Source organism: Labrus mixtus, chromosome 3 (assembly GCF_963584025.1).
Source record: "Labrus mixtus chromosome 3, fLabMix1.1, whole genome shotgun sequence".
NCBI lineage: Eukaryota > Metazoa > Chordata > Actinopteri > Labriformes > Labridae > Labrus > Labrus mixtus.
In genome coordinates this window covers 18,057,618-18,080,700 of record NC_083614.1, presented here as the reverse complement: position 1 = coordinate 18,080,700, position 23,083 = coordinate 18,057,618, and the positions used below count along the sequence as shown (strand labels likewise).

The 23,083-nt window shown below is 41.8% G+C and overlaps 1 protein-coding gene across 5 annotated transcripts in view; it reads left to right on the top strand.

The window, feature by feature from the left end:
- elavl4 (ELAV like neuron-specific RNA binding protein 4) overlaps positions 1-23,083 on the top strand; it is a 74,043-nt gene that overhangs the window by 19,190 nt on the left and 31,770 nt on the right. For 3 of the 5 annotated variants that reach the window (XM_061033488.1, XM_061033485.1, XM_061033484.1), the window contains 3 exons: positions 9,076-9,162; positions 12,839-13,085; positions 13,967-14,017. In XM_061033488.1, coding sequence (XP_060889471.1) covers positions 9,076-9,162; positions 12,839-13,085; positions 13,967-14,017 — 385 coding nt within the window. The remainder of the gene's footprint in view (positions 1-9,075; positions 9,163-12,838; positions 13,086-13,966; positions 14,018-23,083) is intronic. The other 2 variants (XM_061033487.1, XM_061033486.1) reach the window with 1 other exon arrangement.

The window sequence follows — 23,083 nt, the reverse complement described above, 5'->3', positions numbered from 1 at the left end:
AACGTCCTTCATAGTAAAAGAGATGTAGTCGACTTTCAGAAAAAAATGTTACTGACTGTACGAAACAATTATTAGATTTTTATGTGACATAGCACTGCTTAGAGCAGTAAAAGTCATTTCATTAAGCAATCTATCCATGTTTTGGAGGTACAGTGACTGTACAAATATCATAAAATATCTTATTGTTTTTAAATGTCTTTTCCCCTTTCCTTTAAACAAAAGCGGGATGGAAGCAGTTAATGAGCCAAAAGCCTGTTTGAATAAGAAGCCGCTGTAACAATCTCTGTCCCAATTAGCATGCTTTGGTTTTTAAATATTCCTTTTGTGTGAAGCCTAAACACACATGAAGACTCACAAAACGGTCACGTTGAAAATTTAATAGGCTTCCCAGCGATTTCCTTCATTTATTTAAAATGTTTTTTTTCCCCTCTCTTTTTAAAACGCTAGAAATCTGAGAGGCATAGCAAGGCATTCTGCTGTGAGGGGAGCAGCATTCACAAATACTAGACCTAATTCCTTTGGCAGCAGCTCAAACTGCTACAGACAGACACATAATCAGCTGGGGAGTGTTAGCGCCTCAGCCCACTAGCAAACACAGGACCGAGCCCTTGTTGTGCATCGCTGCTTTTCAGAATAAATATCCCGATTGAAAATACAGTGGGAGGAAAGAGGTATTCATGTGTATATAGCTCTTTGTTCAGTCAAAGCTACAGAAGGAGAGACGAACACTGGCTTTCTTAGCTACTTTGCTGCTCATTCTTTCTCGATCCTCTCTCTCTCTTTTCCTTCCTTCCTTCCTCTTTTTCTCTCATCCGCCACTGTACACTGTGTGTTTCTGTATTTCATACCATTTCAGATGTTTGGATTTGAGTGGCAGTTTCTCCTGAGACTGTGCACAAGCCGCTGACTCTTCTCATCTGCATTTTGCATCCCAGGAAAAAAGGGGAACAGAAAGCAGCGGAAAGTATCAGCAGGCAGACAGGCTGTGTGTGCACCAGAGTATGTGCGTGTGTGAATGTGTGTACGTTGCCTGTTGTTTGGCTTCGGCAAGCTTAACTGGCCCCCGTGCTGTTGCTGTGTGATGTTTAAAGGACGTTTCAAGGTCATACTTTCGACAGGCCTCACCGCCTCTGACATATAAAACATTTATACATTTCTGTACCCTGATGAATAATAGATTGAACATGCAACTGAACATGCTACAAAATGGCACCATTGTGGTTGGTAATAGACACATTAGAGCCTACAAACAAATATTCCCACACGACAGCCTCTAGGCTTCCTCTTCTCACCAGCTGCAACTTAAACATAGGGGCAAAAAAGGTTAATCTTATACCACACCACGGGACAATACCACAGAGACAGGAGAGGGTGGAGAAGGTCTATCTGCATGTCAGTTGTGGTCTCTGACTTCATCTCCATGAATTATTAGAGGCAATGCAGGAAGCAGGAAGATAATTCTGACTATATTGTGTTTTCAGTCATAGAGATTTTCCAATATCAATACAAATATCCATATCAGCCTCAGATACTGCCTTAAAGGAAGTACAAGTATGGGGGTAGGCCAGTGAAAGCACCAATCTGGTTATTATGGGGGATGTACATTCTGGAAGTAAAAAATGGCAGTGAGACGTTTGGTTTATGAATGATAAATGAGAAATGGTCTGTATTAATATAGGAATATTCTATTCTTCTGACATCTATAAGCGCCTTTACACTACATGTCACGTTCATCCATTCACACCATGTTTACAAACTAATGAGGATGCTATGTGAATTGCAGATCAGTCCAAAACCTCATACACATTCACACGCTGATGTCAAGGCCCAAGGAGCAATTTGGGGTTTGTTTTAATGCTCAAAGACGCATTGACATCTAGTTGGGATTGAACCAATGAGGCTCAGATTGAAAGTTGGGGAGTGTTAGCGCCTCAGCCCACTAGCAAACACAGGGCCGAGCCCTTGTTGTGCACAACTGACACTTCCACTGAGCCACAGCCGCCGCTGTTTGATGTAGCACATATGAGAAAATAACTGCAGTTATTAGGCCACGGTTTGAGAAAGTAATTCTGTGGTGTTTGTCCCGGCAGGAATATGGATCCTCACCGTTAATACATGGTCCTTTAGAATCGACAAAATGGCTGTCCTTTTTGATGGATTTGGAAGGAATTTGATATCAGATGCTTATCAAGACTGATAAATGTCAGCAGCAGGCACAAACCCCACCTGTCAGGATGATATTTGGAGGTAAAGTGAGAAAATGTCCGAAAGAGAATAGAAAGGCAGCGAGATAATAGGAAACGTATAGAGATAGATGTGTGCTATCTCACAGCTGCGTGGCTCTTCAGCACATGCTGTCAGAATAAACTGCCTTCTATATGTTGCCTTCCTGGCACATGAACACAATATATGAGCAAAGACGGTCTCCTGTGGGCATTTTCAATTACTCTGCACTGTATGGCAGTTGTAGGGATTAATCTGCTCATTTGAATGCACAACACTCTAATGGTTTAGCTGGTGTGCCGCTGGCCTTGGCTGTTCAAAGACTTGGTATACATTTAGGCTTTTGTGTCTCCCTCTCCCCATTTCCTGAAGCCATTTCTAAATTGCCCCACTCTCACATCAAGTTTCATTAAGATTCGATTTTCACAGAGAATGGGCTCACTATAAATTCTCCTGTCAAACTCAAATTTGATTGTGTAATCACTAGTTTGAAGAAACTTGGTCACATTTCAGTTTTTTTACATTTAGAAAGGGAATGTTTCAAAGCACAACATGACCATCCTAGTTGAATATTTAAATGCCCCTGGCTTATAACCATGCCAAGCATACATGTATGAAAACAGGATTGAAATAATTGTAAAATTCATGACACTCAACCCACAAGAAGTTTGCCTAGAGATTTGCTTGACAATAAAAAACAACAATGTTTTAGCTGGTATGTCTTTAAAAGATGTAGTTATTTCTTCTTTATATACAGTTATTAATTGTCTCCATCAAACTGTTTACCCATTAAGACAGATGACAGACGGCTGTCCTTTCCCCTTGCAGCTATTTGATTATATGAGCACCAGTCCAGAGCTGAATCAATAACCAGATTAGCTAGGCACAAGCATACACACACACACACACACACATACACTCAGCCACACCCTCACACAGAACCTAAGGCTGCGGAATTAATTCTCGAGTATAACGGTTGGTTAGTGTCTATGTGCTTTAGCTCTATCTCTCTGCTGCAAGGCAGACACACTCATTCACACACACGTATACACACAAAAACACACATATACGAGCAGGCTGTGTCTGAGATGCAGCTGATGGGGGAAACAGTGATTAGATTAGGAAGTGCTCTGGCTCTGCTTCTCCTCTCTGTCTTGTTCTCAGTGTAAGTGCTGTGCTGTAGGTTTGTGTGCTTATCATATTAGTCCAGGTTGTTTCCAGCTTTTTAAATATATGTTCAACAAAGCCAATATTACCACATCCTACCTTAAACCAGTTTTAATTAGAACTTCTCTGAGTTCAAGAAAAAAAGATGAGTTTAATCAACGGATTTCACAAGTTTCTTATTTTGTTGCTCAAGGAAAATATTCTTAGAGATCACATTTAGGGAAGTTCTTTCAGACAGTTATTTTCTTCTTCAAGGGCTTTTTTATAGACAAACTAAGCATTGCTCTAGGTTTGTTCAAGCAAGTGATATACAGTTGTTATCTTTTGGGTTGCAACAGCACAACACTGCTGACTTGGGTATCTCTGACCTGATACATGCAGGTGGGCACAGTAACAGTGTGCAGTTGGATAGTTGAGCTATCTGAATCCGTGTGTATGTTTGCATATGTTTGTTTATGTACTACCAGTGTGTTTGAGTGTATTTTGCTAAAGATAGGAGACAGCCTCACTAAAATGGCTGGTTGCCTGCACAGGTGCGTGGCCGCTTTCACCTGCCAGCTACTTGTGGAGGTGGTGTCCTCACTTTATGACACATGGTGCTGACTCAGATGGATCAGCCTGCCTGCTCTCCCTGCCTCACTGTCTGTCCTGTGTCCTTTATCCCAGCTAAAAGCAACTCAGGCCTGGCGCGGAAATCGGCACAAGCTATATCCTGAAATGCAATAAAGAATATTGCAGATTTTTTTGTCAATGCAGTACATTACTTTTGTCACCTATATGTATATTTATTCATAGAACAAAGTAAACAGGTTAGATCTTAACAAATTCAAGGCAAACATTATATTTGTGAGATAAAAGAGGAGGACAGGGAGAGAATATGGATGAGGAAGGATCCCCCTGTTATGTCATGTTAAATGACAGGAATGGTGTAGCCTTGTGCTGTCTCTCCTGCTAGGTTTCTTTTTATCCCTTTTCTCTCATTCACAATGCCTCTTTTGTGCTCACTATCCACAGAAACAAAGTTAATTCTTACTGAATACGCCCTGCATGCTGGATAGATATCATCTCCGCTAAAACCTTTAACCACATTAATGACATTTAATTAAGCAGAGAATCCCATGTAAGGGATGAGACGGTGATTTAGCCTCTTTAATCCAACAAAATGTCTTGCTGAGGGCTTCGACAGTGATCAGTCCCATCCGTCACACCCGGGGATTACAGCAGGACGGACAGTGATGCACAGCAGAGGCTTCTTGCTGATTTGACTTTGCTAGCAGCAGAGATGCTAGCTGTAGCAGGAGCTAGAACAGGAACAAAGATTGACAAAGGTGTAGCTGGGGTTCTGATGCCGTTTAAGAGGAGACTGTTGTTGAGATTATGATACTGCTTTGACTTTCAGCTGAGGATTGGTTAGAGAAATGGGGGTCAGGGGCATCAAGCAAGGGACTGTTCCTGGTGCAGGAGTGAGCTGAGGATACTGTTATAGGTACCTGAGAGGGCTGAGGGACAGGGACTTTGGGCTGACAGGGATAGCCAAGCCTTCACTTGCAAGGCTCAGTCCCCGTGCTCCAGGCTTCAGCCAAAACAGCCAGGCAGGTGTCCAGCTGATCTCACACCCCCACAAGGGAGGAACTGCAGAGCACCAGTCACTGGAGCTGCACAAATTGAAGTGTCATCTCCAGAGTCAAGATGCTCACCAATTTTCTGCATGCATTGGTGCAGAGTTGGGATTCAGCCAGTGGACAAATGGCTCCAGTTCCGCCTACAGTTTGGCTTAGCGAAAGGAGACTGTAGTGTGCGTGTGTGTGAGAGTGTGTATTTTATAATTGTGTGTGTGTGTGTGTGTGGGGGGGAGATAGAAAGTGGCTGAATGTATGGAGCACTGCAGGTCCTTAGTCGTTGTTGAAGGATATTCTGTCTTTTGACTGCCGCCAAAGCAGCTTGAAATAGCTTTTGAGAAATGAATTTGGATAAAAGTAATAAAGTGACAAAACTAATTTAAAAAGAGAAAATAAGTTACATCACTTCAGTAATGAACATTTAACTGCAAACAATGGTTGAACCTTTGTTGTACCAAACTTTTCAGCCTTTAAAAGCAAGTAAAACTGAAGAATACTGAAGATACAACACACTTGAAAATAACAAAAGCCACATCAAATTATAAAATTCTCTGTGATTTACAGTATAAATCTTGGTATTATTGTACTCATCCTGTCCGTCATAGCCCTTGGGTAAAGACTGTTTTCTGTCATTTCCTGACCTTTGACCCCAAATGAGTACAGATCACCCAAGGACTGTGAGGGAGTGGGTGGGAAAAGCTGCATCGATCTTACCGAAAGACTGAAACATCACAAAAGGAGAGAGAAGAGAGAGGGAAAGAAGTCGGGCCAAAATTAAATTAAAAATTGCTTACGTACATATCTTGCACAGTCTGGAACATATATTATTCCGAGTCACACAAACAGAAAGAAGAGGAGAAAGATAGAAGAGAAGAATCCATTTGGTAAAGTAGATGCAGATCGATGACACTGGAGGCAGGCAGGCTAGAGTGCAACAGAAGAGGGGGTGTGTCTGTGAGGATCTGCAATGTACCTCTGTGTGTGTTTGTGTTGTGTGCATGAGGCATCACAGATTACTTTCCCTGATTGATCCGGCCCAGCATCCGCCTGACCTGCAGGACGTTTCAGCGCTCGTAAGATGCTGGTGGAAAGATGGCAAGAGGGAGATGGCCAGGAAGAAAGGGAGTGGAGAGAGAAAAATAAAAATCAATAGCACAGAGAGCATTAAAGGGAACTTTACTGGCCAAGACGCAGAGATAGTAAAGTCATATTAATCTCTTTGTGTCTCAGTCGGTTTGATAGGAACACCAATTTAGTATCACTAACTCCAATTCAGTGTGACTCTGGGGACTACTGGGGAGTGTCAGTTGGAGTTTAGCAGTATCATTTGTGGCTGCTTTAGGGGAGCAAGAAGGGGACAAAAGGAGAAACTTGTCAGCAATTTTTGTATCTAGTGTTTGTGTTGTGGCATACCCACATCTGACAATAAATGAGTCATTTTATTTCCAAATCTAAAAATGATAAAAAAAAAATGTAAAAAAAAGAATTTAAAGGATGCTTAGGGGGTAAGGAAATCTCAAATAACATCTGAAGAACAACAGAGAGGCCCAGTCTAGCACGTCAGATGGTTGCATGCTGGCTCCATTTTGTAGCTGCCAGGCAGCGTGTCTATCAGCAGAAAGATCCTGCAGCATACTGTCTACTCTGCAGTCTCAACAGCCTTCATCTATCCTGGCCAAGTCAGGCTAAATTTATTGTCTAAGCTCTGTGAGAGAAGGGGTGGGGGTGGGGGCTTGCACCAGCCCAGCTATAGAAACTGTTGGTCTCATGGTATAGAAACAGCAAAGAAGTGACAAAGGTAAAAGGGACAGAAAGTAAGACACTAACTCCTTGGCCATCTTAATTGTAGCTCTCGTGTTCTGTGAGATAGTTGTGCATGGTGTGAAAGAAAAAGATGTAGAAATTGATTCATATACAGTAAACCTAAAAGGAAGTTGCCTTTAGTATATTTGGACTCTGAGAGGAGAACAAATGTTTATTCCTACTCCTAGCTGTCGGCGGATAAGGCTTGTCCTGTTTGACTGCAGCGCCCAGACACCGTTGGCTGGGTGCCCAAGGAGACAGGAAGCACTTTTGTGGCATCAAATATTAATGGCATTATAGAGTGTATTGATTATATAATAAGTTTTCCCAGCATGCGAGCACCAACTGAAATGTATTCCCTGAATAATTGAAAATGTATCCATGAGCGGTTTCTCATCTCAGTGGTTGCTGAATGTAATTGCATTGCACCCTTTTTCCAGTGTTATTTGAGATTTTATCAGAAGACACACGTGTGTGCTTTCATGTGATAAAGCAAGGACAGAAAAAATATGAAGAAAGATGAAATTGTGTGTGTAGGTGTGTGTGTGCGTGTTATGCCTGAGACTGTTTGTTTTATTGAATGGTTGAGCACTGGATATAGAGCACTGAGTAGTATTTGAAAGATGGTACACAGAGACTTAAACGCACTTCTGAGAATGTAATATCCTTTTTAGCCGACATGATGCTCTCTGGCTCTATATGTTGGCTGTTGAAATGGAGACTCATACACATCTGCTTGCTGCTTCTTACATTTTGATCACCACATTTGTACATGCTACTATAACTGCACTGACTGCTTGCTGCAACACACCATTCCCCTCCGCGCTGACATGGTGTGTACAATGACGGCTTTGCAGAATGGGTGAAATATGCTATTGATGTATAGCCCCTGCCTAACATTTTCTTTTTTCAGGGTAGCTTTTCAAAAATTTAAAGGAGGCTAAACATATGTTATCTCCTTTTGAAAAGATTAATGTAGTTTTACTTTATTATATGTAGTGGATGCGAACTGCTGCTAGTACAGACAAATTAGCCTCAAGGGTGTAGCTGCTTCTAGCACTGTTGTCTTCAGTCTTTGTCTTAATTATCAATGCACCTTACTTTTATACGAGGTTGATCAAACAAGTCTAGATCTTGAAAACATTGACATATTGTAGATTTGAAATTAAGTCACAAATTCTAACCTTTCTCCCTATTTTTTTCAATCAGATTCATAATTGAAAAAAGTGTTTTTTATCATTTACACAACCATTAATCAATAGTTACCCCTTGACCCTCATCAGACTAAAACAAAGGTGGCTCAACTTGTTACGTCTTTGTGAATATGCCCAAAATATCTCAATATCCACCATTACCTGTCAGCTAGCAGAGACAATATTCCTTGTCCTCTTTTCTACCCTGACCTCTCTGCCCTTCTGTATCTTCTTTTCTCCCTTTCAAGCTGACAGTTCACTCTCATTTAGACCTCCATTATGCATTCCTGCCTAAGTTTACAAGACACATTGACAACAGAACATGTACAGACACTCTCTCTCTCTCTCCTCCCTCACCACCTCTGTCTCTTTCTTTGAAGTATTGGAAGTGTCTTTCCCATTACTCAGCCCTTGCCTTTTTCTTCCTCCACCCATCTGATCCCTCACTCCCTCTCCTCATCTCTCTGAAGGAGTAAATGAAGGCAGAGGTCATCCCTCCTCTCCTGTTAAATTGGCTGCTTGTAGCATCCGTAGATAGCTGCAGGCGTTTAAGCCCCCCCCCCTTTGGAAAGCTAGTGAACAGACTTCCTGCTCATTTGTGGCATTTCTGTATCTTCAACCACAGGCTTGTTTACCCACAGAGAACAAGAGGGAAACCCTCATTATAAACTCTGCCAAGGTCATTGCAGTCACCACACCAATCTGCCGCCTTCAACCCATGCATGTGATTCTTTTCACTCCGATCTAATGATTGAAACAACTGAAGGAAAAATATCATTACACCCACTTCTCTCTAAGCAACTCCTTTTTTGCCAAAAAAAAAAAGAACTCCATCAATTTGAGACATACAATCTGTAATTCATCACCATCCCAATGTCTTCAAAACTCCAACCAGGTAAACCAGGCAAAGCAAAACATCCTGAGCCACCTTTCTTGGTTTTAGTTTGACTGGTGGCATGTCTACAAAGGTGTAACTGTATTTTTTTTTTCTACACAACCCCTAACCTTCTAAAGTGAGTGTATGATGTTGACGGTGGGCTATGCGTCCCTCCCTGTGCTCCGCTCCATAGGGGTCGACAGAGACACAGTGGCGTCAGGCAGAGCTCCCACAGCTCCAGGGCTGGGCAGAGAAGGGATTGCTGACACAGCCAAAGATGGTAAGGAGACTACTGCTGCCAAATGGATGGCACCAGCCATTTCACACACCCATGAAGTAATATGATCTGCTATTGTACTGTGTTCACATAAATACGCACTGGTTGGTGATGCTGCTGACTGAGAGATTTGGGAACTAGAACTGAGAATAATTGGATGGGGCGAGGACTGAGGTTTACAGGGATGAGTGAAAAGCTATTCAGTGTCTTAAAATGAATGCGTTGTATATATTTGTGGGAGCCAGTTAATTATATGGGAAGCCCATGCTTAGAAACATTTCAATTTATATCAACATGTAGATGTTTTATTATTTAGCATATAGTCCATCCAAAGCAATAGTGCTCTGTAGCCCTCATTAAAACATGCAAAACTACATTTCTGGGCTATTCGAATGAACCACTACTACATTGAAGACACGTCAACACTGAAGTTGTGTACACACTACATTTAACATTTAGCACTCTGGTGTCCAACATATTTAAAAAACAATTTTAACTTACAACAGTGAACATTTATTTTCAGTTGTAATGCTACCTCACACAACTGGACCCAGTCTGCATGAATTACTTTTAGCTAGGACCTTAGTGCTACCTTCTCTTCTCTTGAGAGGGATAATCACTTGGGACGAAAAGAAGCTGCATCTTGAAGCTGAGAGCTGGAGAGGGCTGTGTGTTGTACCGAGTCAACAGGACATGCCATGGGTTCTGTCCACAGTGCTGCGCTCCACAGTGGGAGAGCAGGGGCAGCCAGTGTTCCCAACCAACATGAAGTGGACCACTGAGCAGCACAAATGCTGGTGGGCAGGGACAAGGAGAGGAATATAATTGGCCACTGGGACTCTGCAGGTCCCTGTTAATTAGAGGCAGCCATTTTGGTGTAAAAAACTCCTCAGAAAGCATCCCATGGAGTTGAAAGTCTCTCTGACAGAATGGAGCTCAGCAGGGAATGTAAACAGATTTAATAAGGCCCTCTCCAATCAACTCTGTTATGGCTAGATACTATTCTCTCTCTCTCTCTTTCTGTCTCTCTCTCTCTCTCTCTCGCTCTCGCTCAGTCTCTGTATCTCTGTTGTGGTGGAGTGGTGAGTGAGAAGGAAAGGATACTGTCAAAAGAACAATTTGCATGCAGCTCTCATCTTGAGAGCTTTTAGACATCTCCCTGTCTGTTTGTTTTTCTGCTGTGGGCTCGGGCCATTGTTCTCTCCCTGCATATGTGTGTGTGTGTGTGTGTGTGTGTGTGTGTGTGTGTGTGTGTGTGTGTGTGTGTGTGTGTGTGTGTGTGTGTGTGTGTGTGTGTGTGTGTGTGTGTGTGTGTGTGTGTGTGTGTGTGTGTGTGTGTGTGTGTGTGTGTTTGAGGATGCGCTCCTCCACTCTATGCGGATGAATGCATAGAAGCGTGGGCATGCATGTTAGTGTGTGTGTGAGTGTCTGTGTAAGATGAGAAGCAGATCCAAGGGTGGCATTTTGTTGGAGCTGCTCCTAAACACTTAGAAAATCAGAACACAAAATAAAAACCCTTTATCATGCCTTTGCTCAATTAAAGAAAAAAAGATGTTTCAACCCTCTTAAGCCCTCTTAAACCATCAAATGATATATATTTTTTATACTTTGAATACTTGTACAAAGACCCCTTGCTTTAGACGCAGTTCTCCTTGCAGTTTACTCAAGGTTACTCAAAACTCATTTAAACTCAGTTAAATTCACTTGATTATAAAATTCAGTTTTATAAATGTCCTTTAAACAATCTCATTATGGACACTTTTAATCAGTGTTCTACCATTAAACTGCCATTGGGGAGACATCAGCTGTTTTCATCAGAATAGAATAATTACTCTCCTGTGAAAATAAGTTTGTATTGAATACTGTGTTGAGGTGATGTTGGTATAAATATGTAGGTGATATTTGTTTGATTACTTAAGAGTCCAATGTTTGACTGCATTCTCTGCTTACCACTGCAAGTAGGTAGATAGATGAAAGTCAAGGGATTAAGGCCGAGAAGTACACGTATTGTAAACGTCTAAAATGGTTTTTGAGAACTATTTCTGGACAAACTGGGAAATTTTTCAAATCAGCTTTGAGCTATATTATTAGAACACGATTCCAGAAATAGAGTGAAGTAGGACTCTTGTGCCGCTTTCTCCTTTGCTAAAACCAGCCCTGATTCCTACCGCAGCCTGTCTGCGTGTTCTTAAGAATATTTAAAAATAGACGGAGAGCCGAATGGTTGAACAGGGGAAAAGGAGAGATCTGAGTGATGGCTTTAAAAATTTGATTGAACCAGATTAAAGAACATTTGCATCTTAATTTGGATTTCAGCATGTTAGGTCATAACAGTGCCTGTGCGGTGGGAAGTTATGAGTGCTTGAATGGAGATGTACCTGGACGTTTTTCTTGGGATTTGCAATAGATAATTGTAGTCTTTTGTACAGAATAAGAATCAGTCCTACACAAATATGAAAGAGAAATCACAAGAGCAGTTTTCAGATTAACTGTAGGGTCTAAAGTCTCCAGGTCTGGTCAAACATCAGCTCAGACATATTTATTCTCTGTTTAACTTTGTAATACAGCACCTTTTGTTTTTTTCCCTCTTTTATCTTCCCACCATGGACATATTAATTTTAGATGTCTCTGCTCTTAACATTGACAAACACTGACATACACTCACACATAGACGCAACAAAAAGCCATTACTTTGATGGAACAAATGTTTTTTATGCAAATGTATGAATAATTTTGCTTCACACATGGCTTTTGTTGGAGAATAATGTTATCCCAGAATCAGCGTTTGTATTAAAAAATGTGTCAGAGTGCTTTTGTAGAGAAGAGAAGTGCAACCTTCCTCCTCCTCCTCCTCTGACTTTTGACTTTCACTCCTTCTCACCTTTTTTTGCTGTTTTCTCACACTTACAAGTTCACAGTAAGTTTTTAAAGCCTTAAACTTAGATCGGCCAAAGCAGATATGTACACACATTCTCTCTGTCTCAACAGCAGCATCAGCAGTCAAAAGGCGTGCTGAAGGGAAGCTCCATACACTGTCTTCATTATAATTCAATGTTTATCCTCTCTCTGTTTTCTGTTGAATGTCTTAATGTTCAGATGTAGGATATCATGTGTAGTTTGTTAACTGTATGTGTAGTATGAAATATTAATGTTTTGCTGTTAATCATTAAGAAGCATGACTGTTTTATAAATCTGCTAACTTGGTGACTTCATGACTGCTCATACATTTAAGAAAATGTCATTCCTTAAGGCTTTATTTTAGTAAAATCTACCTCAAAACAACATTTTCTTTGTTTACTTAAATACCTGGAAATGATGGTTGCCTTTCAAATTCATGCAAAATCGTGTTGACCTTATATTGGCGTTAGGCCGGTCAGCTCAGTTATTTGCAACATTATCCAAAATAACCAAAGGAAACTGGAAAATAAAAAGTCCTAGCTGACTAATTTTTGTCACATTACCAATCAAATTGAGTTGAGCATTGGGTAGCTCTTTCATTTGAGAGAATTGGATTTGAACTTAAAACATTTTGAGTAATGTGTATGACTTGCCTCATATTCTTTATTAAAAATAGCTCAGTATAGTACAGAAGCCTTTGCTAATACGTTTTTCCTCTCTTCCTCCCTGCTGTTTCCCTGTCTGGCTCCTCTCCTCTTTCCTCCTCGTTGCCCTGCTCCAGATCATCAGTAACATGGAGGCCCCAGTGTCAAATGGCCCTAGCGGAGGAGGCAACACAGCCAACGGGCCGACCACCAACAGCCGCGGCTGCCCCTCACCCATGCAGACTGGACCCTCAAATGACGACAGCAAGACCAACCTCATTGTCAACTACCTGCCCCAGAACATGACCCAGGAGGAGTTCCGCAGCCTGTTCGGTAGCATCGGAGAGATCGAGTCCTGCAAGCTGGTTCGCGACAAGATCACAGGTACAGATTGGAGAGTTCCTATGTTGTGCTGGGGTACTTTTTTACTATTTTGGTACTGGGGTACTATTTTTGTAATGTCATATAACGTGGGATGATTTGGTGTTGTTCTGAATGGCAGTTCTTCAAAAAGAAATACAAGAACACAGGTTAGGTGCAGCTACTGAAGTCTTGTAGAGCAGTGACAAATCTAGAAACTAGCTTTATATTCTCAGAAGTCTGAGTCTGATCCTATGAAAACTATTTTTTTATTCATTCCATCAACCTAATTTCAAAGTATAATGTGGTTATAAATTCTCAGCAAACCATGTTTGTTTAGGCTGCTAGTAGTTGCCTTTTTAGATTTGCCTCAACAGTTAAACCACTATATGAAGAGTTTTAAAAAGTTGTTTCGAGACACAGTTCTTGTTACAGTTTACACACTGATGAAAGATGAAAATCACTGAGTCCAGTAGATAAAACAGTTAGGCCAAATGTTGTGATGAATGCAAACACATGTAAAGAATCAATTAAGAAGTTAAAGGTCAGAAAATCTGACAACAAGCCCAAAGTCAATCACAAGATCGACAGATTCTAGTGTTTTAAAGGAGTCATGTCTGTGTGTTGTCTTCTAAAAGAAGAAAATCACCGCTGCCCTTTGTGTTTGTTCAATGACTGTGACTCAGCAATGCAGCAAAGTGCCACATGTTCTCCAGAGGTGTTTAAATTAAGCAGCACTTGGCGGAGCTAATCACGGCTGTAATCTGGGCGTAGTGGCTGTGTGGGTGGCCGTACAGCAGATGGATCGGGGGGTTGGCGTGGTGCGGCTCTGTGATAATGCTCCATAATGGCTTTCATTTTAGATCCTACTTACTGACACTCTTCTCCTGATAATCTCATTAAAGAGCACCAGGCGAGCAGGCAGTCTGGATCATCGAGCCTTTCTCAGATAGCAGGTAAGGCAAGGATAGTAAACAAATGTATACCACAGATAAAAATGCAAACAAAATCTCAGTTTTCGATTTCCTGTAATGGAGAAGGTAGAAACAAAAGACCTATTGTACCGACAATTTTAACAACCTAAGATTGCTACTTAGCAAGCAATTCTTGCCTCCTTCTGTTCTCTAAGTCTTTGAAACATGTTCTGAAGAACAACTCATCTTTAGATCCATCTTCCTCTTCCACCGTAATGGTCCACATAATGGAACCTTACAGGCAGGCATCCCATGGTAATGGAGGATGGTGTGCACCAAAATAACATTGGAACACCACATGCTATCATCACCACCATGTTCTCTCTCCACCTGTTTTTAGCCTTAAGTGTGATTTTCCCCAAGCAGCAGCGAGGAACCCATCTAACAGCAGATATTTGGAGCGATTTTTAAAACGAACAAAACTGCTGTAAACCTGCTTCGGGAACTAATTGGGAATGTGAGAGAGGTAGAAAAAATGTTTGTTCGCTGACTTCTAAACCATTAAGGGTACTTCTCTGCTCTTCACTACAAGGTCCCTCTCATGACTTAGCGTCAACGCAGAGAAGTTATAAATAAATCTTGCCCTCCCCCTTCTTCTACCCTTCTGGTGTTTGCCTGTTTTGCTCTTCCATGGGTGCAATTTCCTCTTGCAAACTTTTAGGCTAACAAAGCATAGATACCCTTGTTCCATTGGGGAATACCAAGAGGTTTTTCACACTGTAACAGTCATCCAAATCATTAACAGACTGAGCCAGGTATGAGGGGGGAAGTGTAAAGAGAACGATGGTGAGAAGAGGGCACCATACATACCTGTGCCTTTTCAGCCTGTCATAAATATATTTGCACCTTAACACAAACAAGATCAACATCTGCCAAAGACATTTTTATTTGGATTTTTCTCAGTAAGTCAAGATCGCAGGAGGATAGGATATTTTGCTGCATAAAAATTTCAGTGTGAAACTTAGAGTAAGTAGTATGCTGTAGCAAGTATTAACATTCATATTGATGAGAATATGAAGGTCTTTGTATTCTATTATGCAGTGTGAATGTATGAGAAAAGAAAAGAAGTTAAAGAATTTCAATAAGCTCACTCAATGAAAACATCGAATCAGGAACTTTGACATTATTTTCAATAATTCACCTCAACAAGTGTTAGAAGTTGTACATTTGTGAAAATACTGTTTTACCAGTGAAAGTCTTTACATTTTGTGTTGCATTGTGCTTTGATATTATGTAGCAGATGTACTGATTTTAAGACTGCCATTTATTAGTTTTTGCCGGCCTGCATCTTATAAGTTTCACAGCCGTGCTCGTGGCTTCACTTCATTGTGAGTGTTCTCTGACAAGGTGTGATCCTATGAGCCTCTCAAAGGTAGCAGAGGTAGACAGGTCCTCTGCGTCCTCTCAGCTTCCTGTGGACTCGCTCTTGTCAGGTCTGATGACGCTGGCGTGGCCTGAGGCCCGGGGGGGTTGGGGGCAGGTGTAGACACCTTGGCTCCATCTGTCAGCCTGGTGGACTTCAGCTGGTAGAAGAGCCACCTCTGGGTGTCTATCTTGCTCCAAACATGCCTGCATGTTTGCCTTCCTTTCTGCTTTCTTGCCTGCTTGCACAGCTGCCTCTGAGGTTCTCATAACACGGCACGGACGAGCATCTTAATCTTTTATTTAAGGCCAGTGTACACGCAACTAGCCACAGCCCAAAACACTTGCACATAAGCCCCAGGCCTCCACCTGTGAATGTTTACTGTCTATCTTCTATTTAAGAGAAGATAGCTTAAGTTTTTTGTTGTAGCAGGATAAAAAAAATATTGAATTAAGTGTATTTACTCTAGAAGTTGTAATATTCGTCTTCACTCATTCCAGGCAGAGGATGCTTGGGACGAGGACATCACAGCTCTAAGATTATGAACGCTAAATATGGTTCTTGTTCCACATAGCAACACAGCTATTTAAGCCTAGAAGCTCACATCTTGATCAACTGCTCCTTACTGACACATACTTAAATGGAGAGCAAGGAAAAATGAATGTGGACTTTGCAGTATATTGAATCAGCACTCAATGTCCACACATGCCCATGCACACTAGCAAACACACAAATGGAATTGACTGATTCTTGTCAGTGAGTCATTTTTTGGGGATACATTTTCTGCATTGGCTGCATTTTAGCTTGATAATAGAGTGCATTTGTTTTCATAATGACATGGAGGAGAAGAAAATGGCTTTGCATGCTGCAAAAACAATTGACTGGATTTGGGAGGGGGTGACAGGATTTTATAGTTTTATGGAATGTCTTATTTTGTTTTCATGTTGAGTCAATATGACAGTGCAGTTAAAGCAGCAGAGAGCCCAGTAGCCTGACTCAAGAGAGATACGATTGTATCTTACTTGCTTGTTAAGTAAACAGTTCACCATGTTGACAAGCTGCTATGTGTTGCCCTATTCTAGCTGATCGTGTGACATTTTCCTTATGTAGTCACAGCATTTGTTTATTGCAAGCTTCCAGCAGCAAACTTTACTAACCTTTTGATGACAGCATTTATTCTGTACGTGCTGATAAAATAATTCTCCCCTAACATCAAACCCTATGAAGACATCCCAAAGCACAACGAGTTAAGCCTTTTGTGCACACTTCTCTAGTCACCTTCCATGTGTTGGTTTTATACAAGGAATCTGGGGAGCTGATGAAAATCATAGTGACAATGTAGCAAGCCAAGCAGATGTTGGCTATAAAAAATAGATGGACTGTGATGTCAGCTGTGGAGTAGTTGGAGCCAGAACACCTCTGACAGACAGCAGCTTCAGTGCCATGTAAAAGCCTGCTGCGTGTCCAGTTCTTACATAAGGACAGGTAAGAAATATTCATAAACAGCAAGTGCAAACAAATTTCAAGTTTGTTGGATTTGGCTTGCTTTGCACGCACAGGAGTGTGCTTCATGCAGAACACTTCCATTAGTTTCATTGTCGTTCCATTTCAGGAACATGGAGTGCATCCACAAATATTGAGTACATAAAATATGCATCCAACCCTGATATGCAAGGACAGCCAGGCGGAGCTTACCTCCTGTACAAGGTATGTCAGTCTAACAGGGAGCAGATCAAATATTCACCATATAAACCTTAGTTTACCCACAGCTCTTTGTTGCTACTGAAATATACATCGACAACACGCTCAGGAGCAAAGCTGTTTCTCTTTGTACTTCAGGTTGCGGGCAGGGCTGTTTTTCATTAAATGACTGATGGGAACAATACTCTCCATTATTATTCTGTTTGTTTATTGATGAGACCTTTTAAAACCTAAATCTTGCTGAGGGAGAGCTGATGCAGTGTTTATATCTCACTTGTAGGTCTCATTTATCTGAACATGAAATTGTTCTGAACACTGAAGATAGCGTGAACAGAGCTGACAGACTAAAAGATGGGGAAAGGATTTGACATCTCCAAAGCCAGGTATTAAGAGAGCTGCCAGGTTCAGAAGTGCAGACACAAGCAGCCAGACACATTAAAATTTCAGAGTCCCAGCTCCAAAGAATGTCCTGTCCCTCTCTCTCTCTTAACGGCCCCACCTTTCCTCAATCCCCCCCATTCCTCGCTCTGCTTAGGACCGAGAATTGGAAGTCCTGAGAGCTTGCTTGGCTGCACTGCTCCTCCAGTGGCCATTGCTTCAGAGTACCTCTGTCCCCTCTCATTCCTCTCTGAATGCCCTTTACTTGGTACACAGAGGTTATGACTGTCCTTTGTGTCAGCCTCAGATCCAGAGGCTGACTGTGCCTCAGGGCTGCTTAATTTCCCTCCAACCCTACGCTTGGAGTGCACTCTACTTGGCCTAAAGAGAGTCAGACAGCCACCCCACCCCCCTTGTTCCCAGAATGTATGCTGTAAGGCTGGGGTTGCATGTCTTAGAGCTTGTGGTCCTGCTTACCAAAGTCCAAGCAGGTGCAGCAGAGTCAGCTCTGCAAACCTGACATAACAGGGTTATTCAAGACTTTAAAGGGGCTTCTCTGTCTGTCAGCTTGCATTCTATTTCTCAGCTGCACAGCCAGCCAACCAGCCCACCCACTGCAGGCTGCAGTCCGCTGGCCCCAAGGCTCAGGGAGCCACCACGAGGGGGTGGTTTATGTGTATGTATGTGTGCTTGTGTGTCCCTGAGCTTCTACGTGGGCAAGTGTGTGTCTATGCATGTGTGTTGGTGGAAGCAAGGCCTTGGGAACTGAGAGTGGGAGCCTCCTGACTGCAACAGTGGCTGCTACCTTGGCAACCCAGGAGGGAAAGATGTGTTGAATGAGTGAGTGGGAGAGGGATCTACAGTAGATGCATGTGTGCGGGGGACGCGGATCTGTTTATGAATTTAGTTATTTAAACGGCAGAATACATGCCACATGATATGCTCTGACTGTACTGCTAGTATTTAAGGCTCTGTCGTCTTTTGTTCTCTTTGTGTACATCTTTTTATGAACTCCCTATTCACTGTGGAGTTGCCCCCCCCCCCCCTTTAAGGTAAGTGAAGTGTACTTTGACATGAAGCCGGCGACAGGGCACCTTTGCAAACGCTCGGGAGCATGCTGGCCCATCATAAATAGCACTACCTCAGGTTGCTGCAGCAGCAAGGGGCAACATGTCAGAACCTGGAAGAGCATGGAAGCAATGAGTGTGACACATTAATATCGACAATGTGAAATGTTTTATTCCCTCCTGTCTGCCTCGTCTCAAAATGTCGCTAAATTTAAGACTGACTGAATGGATTTGCTTGTTTCTGGGACGAAGGGACTGGCCCTCTCAAAGTGTGTTAGCATCACTAGTTTAGAGTTATGATGATCTCTAGAAGCTGCAATACCCCCTCACCCTTTTGATGATCTGTCCATCCACAGACTTTCTGAATGACAGTTAGACTCCACTGATGACAGAGTGTGGAAGGAACTGTTTATAGATAGTCCTTGAGGGACCCTTCACTCTATATGCTTTTTTTCCTCGGATGTTTTGTTTTTTTGTTAGATTCATGAAGGGCTTTTTTATACAAAAGAACAAAATGGAAAAATATTTTGCACTCATCAGTGTCACTACTATAGCATGCCTCTACATTTCTCAGCAGTTCAACTTGCTCGATTTGATTAATGACTTGGCGCTTTCAGAGTATAGTATAAAGAGCAATAGATTGCATTGAGTAAAAACAGGTTTTTGTCAGCTGTGTGTTTCATTCGGCAGCTACCACTCTACATCAAAGAGTCTATAGTTTGCTGTGTGATGTTGCCTGATGATAGCAGTAGATGAAGCTGCTTTCAAGTCTGCAGTACAGGGTTCTTAGTCGCATGATACAACAAAGGAAAGAAAATAATGGCAGGAAATTTGCACCAGGGGTCTCTCACTATGTATGTGCCCCATTGTATATTATTATAATCCAACTTTGTGCCCCACAATCTCATCCAGGAATCTGTTTAACTTGATTTATATGCCTGTCAGTTGAGTGTTGAAATGCATTGAAGTGAATACAATTCACACAACTTGCTTCTGTTTAACTTATGTACTTAAATGTAATTTTGCTTCGACAAGTTATTTGATTGTTTTCACTTGTATGTGTGTGTATGGAAGGGCAGCAGGCAGTACACTTTCACGAAGAACACTAATTTTCTCATCTCACACATTGGGCAACCTGCTGCTCCTCAGGAAACAAATAATGGCTTAGTCATCACCTCGCTAACACACCAAACAGCCTCCTTACTAGAAATAGCTGTGTTTTCACTTCTGAATATCATGCCCACCTCCCTATACAATTTATGTCAGATTATACAACAAAGAGTAGGGGTGACTAAATGATCCCCACCTACTCTCACTCCACTGTTTCATCTAATATAGTTAGTTTGTTATTTAAAGCAGACATGGCACTGGATGATAAGTAACTGCAGTGCTACAGAGGTTAAAAAAAAGAATCTCCACATGGTTATATATAATCTTTTTAAAGACATCTGCTATAATTGAATCTACATCATTTTATTAAGAAGCCCCCTTACATGCTCATAAGCATTTTCATGGTAACAACTGTTTCAATTTGAACAACTGGCATGGTAAGCAGCTAAGAAATCAAGTCAAATGAATATCTTACCTCATTAAAATGCCATTATGAGGAGCAGTGCATCATTTGGGTTCTGGATTTAATTGACAATTAAAACATATAAGTTAATATATCTATTAAACTAACTGATCAGCACAGTGACATTTTTTTGTGTGAGCTACTACAACCCCATTAGGGGCTATTTATTATGCATTTTTAATAGCTTCTCTATATTGCCTCAGATGCAGTTCTTTTATCAAGTCATTCTGTGATTATTACGTTTCACAATCTGTTTATAACTTCACTGTGTTTTTAGAAATAGAAAGGATTGATTTCTCTGACACAACATAAAGAGGGGCAGTATTTGTTATATTGTTTAATTCTGTTCAGCTGCATGTCATTGACCTTTTTGTTAAATTTTTAGATCTATATTGTCCTGCAGTAGTGAATAAATCTGGATTGATTACAAGATGTTAAAAATAACTTCTCTACAAATATTTGAATGTATGGACAGGGTTTCAAAGCGCCTAAACAATATCATAGCTATTCATTCAGTAACTTGCTTTGTCTCTAGTTTATGTTATTATATCTTGTCTGGTGTTGTTGTCATATAAAGCAGATGACGGCTGAGCTAGCCTTCTCCTTGCATTCCAATAAGACAGCATGCTAGGTTAAATGCCACTGAGCCGTTTTAAACTGTACTTAAACGCGGTGTGCTTAGCCAGAGCAGAGCAAGGCACCATGATGGTGTGATCCATTTGCAGGCAGCATACAGGGCTGATCCTGCTGGGGAGTATTGAGGTGGACAGGGCAGGTGTTGTGACAAGCTGAAGCCAACCACACTGCCTGCTGTCTCTGCATATATACTGTAGGTTACAGACAGAGAGCTGTTCACTGTAGTGTCTTAGCCTACTGGTTTGTATTGGATGTGCATTCATATGAAAACAGATCTCTTCTTTACATTAACTAATCACTTTAGGAACTACAATACCCCCTACACACACACACACACACACACACACACACACACACACACACACACACACACACACACACACACACAAACACAGACGAACACACATAAATGGTGTAATCACTGGTTAGCTGCCAGCCGCTCCCCTCCTTGCTGTCCTGCTGGGAGGACATATTTTACTGCTTGTGTCTATTTGTGTGTGCCAATGTGACAGAGTCATTACATGTTTACTTGCATGTTTATGCACATGTGTGTACATCTGTGTGCTGCATTGGCATTACGTCTCCTAACAGCCAGGCAGTCTGCCGGTGGCTCCCTGCTGTTAGCTCCACTGTAGGAGGCTGGAAATGGTTGGTTGAATCCCCTCCTGGAGATTTTTCTAAAGCAGCAGGCAGATGCGTAGCTCCATCTCCCCTTTGTCTCTCCTCTATCTGCTTGCTCAACTCAGGATGGATGCCAGTCAGTGAGTCTCACTCTCCCCCTCTTCCCTCCAGCCCTGGAGGCCCTCAGTCTTGCCAAAGAGGGTGTGATGAAGCAGGTCTGGGCTGGCTTTTTGCCAATACCAGCCTAAGCTTTCAATAAATATAACATACACACAGTCTGAAAATACATCGAGACAAATATTAATAAATGCTACATCTACATGAAGCAATATTTCAGCAGATTTCTTCTGTTGCAGGACTGTAATCAATCAATGACTCATATGTGTCCATACCTACACTTCTGACTAACTTGTTCACACACACACACACACACACACACACACACATGCACTTAAAAAAGACACTCGACCTCCACAAAGGCCCAGTCATACATCTGCAGCATCCATGCCGCTGGTTTGGCCCCATTTGGCTGTCTGGTCTACTCCACGAGTGTTGAGAGTCTCTGTACCATTAAGCACCAGCCAGCACATCTCGACTGCCCTGCATGAGTGTCTCTTTGCAAGCACACTTCATTTTCAGCTAACCCTCTGGTAGCCGTGCTTGTCGAACCTCACATACTCTTGTTGAAGATAAGGGAGAGGGGTGAGGAAGGTGATCGGAAAGTGGGAGAGGAGGTTGAGGAAGAAGCAGAACAGGAGAGAGGAGTGTTTGTTTTAAACTCTGTGGAATATTCATACGTTGTTTCAAATAATGCTGTGTAACTTGTTTATTTGATGGGAAATAAGGTAATACTGGGAGCAGTACGTTACTTATTTAGATTATTATTAATGTCCCATCACAGTTTGTTGGCACGCTTAAGCTGCATACATTTTGTATTCAATAAAACTAATTCTCTTTGTCTCTTTATTATCCCTGCACTTCTTTTTGTGTTAACTATTAAAAAAAGAGAGAAGCCACAGAGCACTACCTTTGTGAGTTACATTTAAACTGATAAACTTAACACCTGATGTCAGTTGAGAGTGAGAGGAGGATGAGAGGAAAGAGATAGGAGGGCTAGTTATAAATAGCAGAGGTATCTGGAGAATGGCAGTTTTTTAATTAACAATAGAGAGTGTCTGATAATCCACAGTTAATCCAGAGGAAAAGAGGGAGAAGAGGAGGGAAGAAGAGAAAATCATCAGCTGTTTGATGTTCGGACTACAAGTCCCTCCTGGCCCTTCCACCGCTCGCTGCTGAGCTGCTCTGTGCTGTGATATCCATAGCCCAAATGTATTTATTTTGTGAAACAGCCGTGCTCCATATTTTGTGATTCAGTTTGTCTCCGACTAACCACTGTCTGTTCCCATTAGCGTGAATATGTGCACGCCGCTCCCCTTAAACTGACTACGATTCTTTGAGCTTGTGTGCGGTGTTAGTGGATCCAGGCTGTTTGTTGAAAACTAGCCGAGTGAAGGCCGTGATGGCTGGAGGCGTCCTCTTAAAGTCCTACGCCTGTTGAAAGGCTTGATCTGTCGGGGAAACACTTGGAGATGTCAGGCCTGCTTCACACTCAAAGGGAGTGTGCTATCTAAGACACTTTGAGCTTCGAGGGAATTGGGGGTGGGTTTTTTTTTCACTCTCTTTTTTACACAGCTGCAAAGACAGTAACA